General features: G+C 46.9%; 1 protein-coding gene across 1 annotated transcript in view; it reads right to left on the bottom strand.

Annotated features, from left to right (window-relative positions):
• LOC143284852 (uncharacterized) overlaps nt 1-7,221 on the bottom strand; it is a 124,199-nt gene extending 116,978 nt beyond the window's left edge. Inside the window, 1 exon segment of the mRNA XM_076591954.1 lies at nt 6,780-7,221. Coding sequence (XP_076448069.1) covers nt 6,780-6,915 — 136 coding nt within the window. The 5' untranslated portion in view covers nt 6,916-7,221.
• Nucleotides 7,222-7,500: the final 279 nt, after the last annotated feature.

Raw genomic sequence — 7,500 nt, 5'->3', positions numbered from 1 at the left:
AACATCTGAATCTGAATCTCTCTCTCTCTCTCTCCCCCCCCCCCTCTAACTCCCCTTTTCTCTTTCCCTCCCCGCCCCCTGTGTGTGTGTGTGTGTGTGTGTGTGTGTGTGTGTGTGTGTGTGTGTGTGTGTGTGTGTGTGTGCGCGCGCGCGCGCGTGCGTGCGTGTGTTCTCTCTCCCTCTCTCTCTCCCTCTCTCTCCCCACCCCCCTCTCTCTCTCCTCTACCTTCTCCCTCTATCTCCGGCTCCCTTCCTTGGCGCTCTTGATTTCCTTATTCCCCCCCAAGCTCCTGCTAGTGCCAGTGCAGCTCCAAATCCCTGCAGACACGACTAGACCTCGACAAGCCGACAGCCCTTGCACAATCACAGAAACCCAGTGCCGATAACACAGGTGCTAAAAATATGCACATAAATTACGCTCCCCTTCAACGGGTACTTTCCACCCCATTCAGCCACGATTAGAAGACTTGTCCATATTTTGTGTGTGTGAGAAAGAGAGAGTGAGGGTGGAGAGAGAGAGAGCGAGGAGAGAGAGAGAGAGAGAGAGAGAGAGAGAGAGAGAGAGAGAGAGAGAGAGGAGAGAGAGAGAGAGAAATAACATGGCTGCATTTTTTTTTCTTTTCAGTCAAAGAAAAGAGGAGAGAGAGAGAGAGAAAAAAAAAAGTGACAGCGATTTATATCGGTTTATCTTGTCAACCTGGGGTTCAACAGTTACGAAAAGAAACTGATAAAAATAAAATAATAAAAATAAAAATAAAAAATATTTAAATTTTAAAAAAACAGCGGGGCTCAGCTCCGAAAACGGTATCACGGCGGATCTGACAGGAACTACAAACGGGAAGAATCTGAATTGAAAGTATTATAAAGAGGGATTAAGCGACTGTCATAAAATCAATGTGTATAGAAAACCCACGGGTTCTTTTTTAACATTCAACGGGTTTAAAGAAACCATGAGAAACGGCAGTGTTGAGCTGGGTAAACACTGATTTTTAGCGAAGACACACTAACACGTACGTACACGTGCAGCTCAAGACAGCAGGAAGAATGATGACAGAGAGAGGGAAAGACTTGAGAGACGGGCAGACAGGTTGACAGACGGAGTGAAAAAGATTGAAGACAGATACAGACAGGCAGACATACAGACAGACAAAGATTAAAACAGAGATAGACAGGCAGGTAGGCAGATAGAAAGACATAGACGGACACGGAAGAGACAAGAGACAGAGACAGACACAGAGAGAGACAGAGAGAGAGAGAGGCAGAGTCAGAGAGAGAGAGAGAGGCAGAGCCAGAGGCAGAGAGAGAGAGAGGCAGAGACAGAGAGAGAGGCAGAGACAGAGAGAGAGAGAGAGGCAGAGCCAGAGGCAGAGAGAGGCACAGAGAGAGAGGCAGAGCCAGAGGCAGAGAGAGAGAGAGGCAGAGCCAGAGAGAGAGGCAGAGACAGAGAGAGAGAGAGGCAGAGCCAGAGGCAGAGAGAGAGAGAGGCATAGACATAGAGAGAGAGAGGCAGAGCCAGAGGCAGAGAGAGAGAGAGGCAGAGACAGAGAGAGAGAGGCAGAGCCAGAGGCAGAAAGAGAGAGGGGCAGAGTCAGAGAGAGAGAGAGGCAGAGCCAGAGGGAGAGAGAGAGAGAGGCAGAGACAGAGAGAGAGGCAGAAACAGAGAGAGAGGCAGAGACAGACACACACACACACACACACACACACACACACACACACACACACACACACACACACACACACAAAGAGAGAGAGAGAGAGAGAGAGATAGAATGGAAGAGGGTGAGAACTTTTAAAACTGGTTCAAATACATTCCAGGATTTTCTATAGTTGATATCTCTCTCAATCAGTGGATCAATCAAGCAATCTCTTCAGTTTATCTTTAAACGAAGAGGATGGTGACACACTGGTATAGACGCTCAGCTGCCAATACAGGGAGTCCGTGAGGGATATGAGTTCGAATTCCTCTCTCGCCCTTTCTCCCAAGTTTGACTGGAAAATCGAAATGAGCGTCTAGTATTTCGAATGAGACGATAAACTCTGTGTGCAGCACGCACTTGGCGCACTGAGAAAGAACCCATGGCAACAAGCGTGTTGTCTCCTGGCAAAATTAGGTTGTTTTTTTAAAAGAAATCCACTCTTGACAGTTACACAATAAGCATGCACTCAAGGCCTGATAAGCGCGTTGGGTTATGTTGCTGTCAGGCATCTGCCTAGCAGATGTGGTGTAACGTGTATGGGTTTGTCCGAACGCAGTGACGCCTCCTTGAGAAAACTTAAACTTATCTATATATACATTAACAAATAGTAAAGAGTGGTAACTCTCTCCATTACACAAGTTACACAACTTCAAGTCAGTGATGCTTTCGCTACCGATTCAGCTAGCACACAGGTAAATAAAAGGTACATTGGAACAAACCCAGACACTTCCTCAAAAAAGGAAGCACCGGGCCTGTCCTTATACCAATCATTTGACATGTGCACACAGCAGCAAAGACAGAAGAAATGTGCAAAAACAAATTAGCTTTTATTCAAGACTGGCATAGCCTCTTTAATCCTGAATATCTATATATACACCTTTTCAGTAAACTGTCCTTAAAACTCTGTGCCGTCACACCGTTTCATTGTAAGTTTCTATGCGGCGTCACAGTGTGTTCACTGGTCCATGTTCGCGGCATCACACCTACTTCAACTTAAAAACTGGGGGGAGAGTAGCAGGTGTGTCATTTATCCACTGACCTAATACGCTGGTCAAACCCTCCATAGCAACATCGTCATCATCATCGTCATCCTCCTCCTCCATCATCATCAATATAGACAAAACAGTCTCGAAGTCTGTGGCCTTTCACGCCCTGCTCTCATGGTGACTTCAATTTCGATACCTCTCCACTGCTGTGCTTGGTGTGAGTCCTGTCAATGTCTTCAGTGTCGGCAGAGTCATGTGAGGCTGTTGTTTGAAGGGCGTGGTGGCGGTCTCCACTCTGGGAGGGACGCTCACTCAGTCTGGCTCCGCGACTAAGCCATTATTGTCCTTAGTAGGGGGATTAGTAGGTGGTGTCCTCAGTACGTTAAATCAGAACAGGCACCACTGAACACCACCGAAATGACTCAGCAGCAGTGCAGGGTCTCCTCTGGTGTGTGGCCTCCTGGCGACCTAACATCGATGACCGTGTATGGGAGAATCTAAATGAGCGGCGTGGGAGTAATACCACTGAAACGGTGCAGATGATGGGGCAGCAAAAAAACAAAAACAAAACAAAACAAAAAAAACGCTGGTCAAACCAAATACTGCTTAAAGGGGAAAAAATCCCAATGTTCAAGAAGCAAACTTCCAGCCTACTACATTCAACCAGTCCATCAAACAGCCAATATTCCAACACCATTTTCCTCTCGCCAGACACAACGATACTTCTTCTTCTTCTTCGTTCGTGGGCTGCTACACCCACGTTCAATCGTACGTATACGACTGGGCTTTTTTTTACGTGTATCACCGTTTTAACCCGCCATGTAGGCAGCCATTCTCCGTTTTCGGGGGTGTGCATGCAGGGTATGTTCTTGTTTCCACAACCCACCGAACGCTGACATGGATCACAGGATCTTCAACGTGCGTATTTGATCTTCTGCTTGCGAATACACACGAAGGGGGTTCAGGCACAAGCAGGTTCTGTACATATGTTGACATAGGAGATCGGAAAAATCTCCTTTAACCTACCAGGCGCCGTTACGGAGATTCGAACCCGGGACCATCAGACTGAAAGCCCAACGCTTTGACCACTCGGCTGTTGCACCCGTCACACACAACGATACAAAACAACCCATTCATTATTATAAGCCATGAAAACCGCAACAAAGAGTTACAGCTTCTGCTCAAAAACACGTTGAACGAATCGGCTTCACACCAGCTTTAACCCTTTCACCGCCAATGTTGCATTTCGGCGCCAGCTAGGTAAAGCACCCATGTCACTGAAATGCAACCAGATGATGGGCCTTTTGTGCATTAACCTAATGCTCTTAATTGTCAGTGGTAGGATTGGCCTTTTTTTTTCTCTACACATCATAGGGGAATCCCCAGCTATTCTTAGACACCATCTTTTCTCTGGTTCCTGCAAAAGGTTAATTTGCACTCTAAACTGACTGGCGGTGAAAGGGTTAACGCCGAGCAAGGCTCAATAAGATCGATACGCAGATCACTGCTAGCGGATTGGGGTCCGAAGTACTGAATCATTTCAGACAGGGCAGCAATAGAGGTTTAGGTCGGCAATGGTCAAGACGGCTTGCAGTTGCTACAAACATGAACCCCTCTACCCAGGTAGGCAGCCTGTTGTGCAAATGACTCCGTGTTTGTAAAGCGCTTAGAGCTTGGTCTCCAACCGAGGATATAGGCGTTATATAAGTACTCATATCATCATCATCATCATCATCATCACCATAACAAAACCAAAACCGTAGTTATCCAGGTAAGGTCGTAAATGCCACAAACCACTAACTGCTCTTTCCTTGAGATGTAATCGCAAAATTCCTCGCGGTGACTCAGTTCAAACTAAGTTTATTCACCTCACAGTAAGTGAGTGATTGAATTGAATTGAATTGCTTTTAATGAGGGAAGTGGATAAGTAAAGGCATGCTGTTTGTGTCCTCCGGCCCTCAAGATACAGAAATCAAACAACCCAGCAAAAACTGAGAGAGAGAGAGAGAGAGATAAGGGGGGGGGGGGACAGAGACAGAGAATGAGACAGTGACACATAGAGTGAGAGAGAGAGGGACAGAGTCAGAGACACAGAGAGAGAGACAGAGACACTGAGAGAGAAGGGGGGGACAGAGACACAGAGAGACAGGAGAGAAAGAGAGAAAGAGGAGAGAGAGAGAGGGGCAGAGAGAGACAGAGACACAGAGAGAGACCGAGACACAGAGAGACAGAGACACAGAGAGGGCAGAGACCAGAGACACAGGAGAGAGAGGAGAGAGAGGGGCAGAGAGAGAGAGAGCAGAAGGAGAGAGAGAGAGAGAGAGAGAGACAGGAGAGAAAGAGAGAGAGAGGAGAGAGAGAGACAGGAGAGAAAGAGAGAGAGAGGAGAGAGACAGACAGACCGACAGACCGACAGACAGACAGAGTCTTGTTTACGCATATATTTCCAGAGAGACTGAGAGAACTGGTAGGTGGGAGGGTGGGCGGGGAGGGGGGCGGGTGGGAAGAAGTGGGTAACTCCATGTTCTGTAAAAAAAAAAAAAAAAAAAAACCTTGTTCTTCAAGCCCTCAGCATATCCTCATATTTTCCACCGTCTGGATGCCAGACCTCCTTACACTGCCACAACCGGCCAGTCAAACTGACCCTAGATTCTTGGGTATCTGCGCGGAGTGGGCCTAGGTCTCATGCTATACCCCCGGGGGGGGGGGGCGTTCAAACAATGTAAATACCCCCATCGTGAGCAAAACCCCATTTCTTCGGGTGCTGCTGCATAGTTTGCGCGACTTCCATTGTGAAACAGATACAGCTTCACGTTCCTTACGAAAGTTTCTGTTCAGTTTCGAAAAATGACGGACGCAATAGCCGAGTGGTTAAATGTTGGACTTTAAATGTCAGGGTCCCGAGTTCGAAATAACGCACGTTATTAAAGATCCCGTAATCCATGTCAGCGTTCGGTGGGTTATGGAAAAAAAAAATAACACACCCAGCATGCACACCCCCGAAAACGGAGTATGGCTGCCGACATGGCAGGGTAAAAACGCTCATACACGTGAAAGCCCACTCCTGTGCATACGAGTGAACGTGGGAGTTGCAGCCCACGAGCGAAGTAGTAGTAGAAGAAGAAGAAGAAGAACAGGCAGGGTATAAACGAACGGTCACACACGTAAAAGCTCACTTGTGTATACGAGTGAACGTGGGAGCTGCAGCCCACGAACGAAGAAGTACGAAAATCGTGTTTGCGATTCAAAATTGTTAAGCTTGGGGGGCGAGTCTTAACACTGGGCGTTGTTTTATCTCGCCTCGGCTTATCGGTCTTGTTTTGGAACTGATCAAACATTAGGGGGAGAACTTTTGTTTGAAAGAATCATGCGGATTATGGGGCATGCCAAACGATCACCCCAAGCACTACCCCGTATCTCCCCATACACGTCCTTGTATGTGTGTGTGTGTGTGTGTGTGTGTGTGTGTGTGTGTGTGTGTGTGTGTGTGTGTGTGTGTGTGTGTGTGTGTGTGTGTGTGTGTGTGCGTGTGTGTGTCTGTGAATCTGTTTCGGTGTCTGAAGGCCTCTTAAATATCGCCCCGCCCCCTTAATTTCTATTATTATCATTATCTACTTTTGTTGTTGTTGTTGTTTTCCTAGCTTTCTACGCAATGGCCAAAATTGTCAGAATGTTCTCTCTCTCTCTCTCTCTCTCTCTCTTCTCTTCTTTCTTCTCTTCGCTGTCTGTCTCTCTTTTCTCTCCTCCATCTCCCTCTCCCCTTCTCCCTCCCTCCCTCCCTCTCTGTCTCTTCCACATCATCCATCAATCACTTCCACCATTACAAAAAAAGCTACACAGAAAAATGAAAGACAAAGCACACAACAACAACAACAACAACAACAAAAGACAAACCAAACCAAACCAAATCAATCATGCAAAACAAACAAAACGAACAAAACCAGCCCAACCAACCAACCAACCAACCAACCTACCAAGCAACCAAACAACCAACCAACCAACCAACTTACCAACCAACCAACCAACCAACCAACCTACCAAGCAACCAAACAACCAACCGTTGAACACCCTGGGACCACTGACTGACTGGACGTACCTGAATAGAAAGCCTGGGAGGTGCTGTTCCCCGGCTTGTGGGTCAGCCCCCCCTTGGCGGACTCCGCTCGGCTGCTCGGCCTTGACCCTTGCCCTGTGGCCCCGGAAATGGCCGGCAGGGTCACCCCGCCGCTCATACTGTGTGCTGTGCGTGCTCCTCACGTACCCGGGGTGCCTCACAGGTGGTGGTGGTGGTGGTGGCACCTCACAGGTGGTACCTCGATCATAGCTACCTCACTGGATGCCTCCCTTTTAACACTGCTGGGTGGGAATGGTCCATTCTACGTGGTAGCGCATCGCTCGAGTTGTCTTTTTCTTTTTTTTTCTCCTTTTTTTTTTTCTCTCTCTCTCTCTCTCTTCTTTTATTTTATAATTTTTTTATTTGGATCTAACTTTTCACGGTATAGTTTGGAGGTCCGTAATATTGTCACGATGAAGGTTCACTAAATCCAAACACACAGTTTGGAGATTAAAAAAAAATCTTGTCACTATGAAGGTTCACTAAATCCAAACACACAGTTTGGAGATAAAAAAAAAAATCTTGTCACTATGAAGGTTCACAAAATCCAAAAAACACAGTTTGGAGATTAGAAATCTTGGAAATCTTGTCACTATGAAGGTTGACTAAATTCAAACACACAGTGTGGAGATCGAAATCTTGTCACAATGAAAGTTGACAAAATCCACACACACAGAAAGAAAGAAAGAAAAAAAGAATATCA

Source organism: Babylonia areolata, chromosome 8, assembly GCF_041734735.1.
Source record: "Babylonia areolata isolate BAREFJ2019XMU chromosome 8, ASM4173473v1, whole genome shotgun sequence".
In the NCBI taxonomy this organism is placed as follows: domain Eukaryota; kingdom Metazoa; phylum Mollusca; class Gastropoda; order Neogastropoda; family Buccinidae; genus Babylonia; species Babylonia areolata.
The sequence above is the reverse complement of the archived record's forward strand: the minus strand, read 5'-3'. Positions and strand labels throughout refer to the sequence as shown.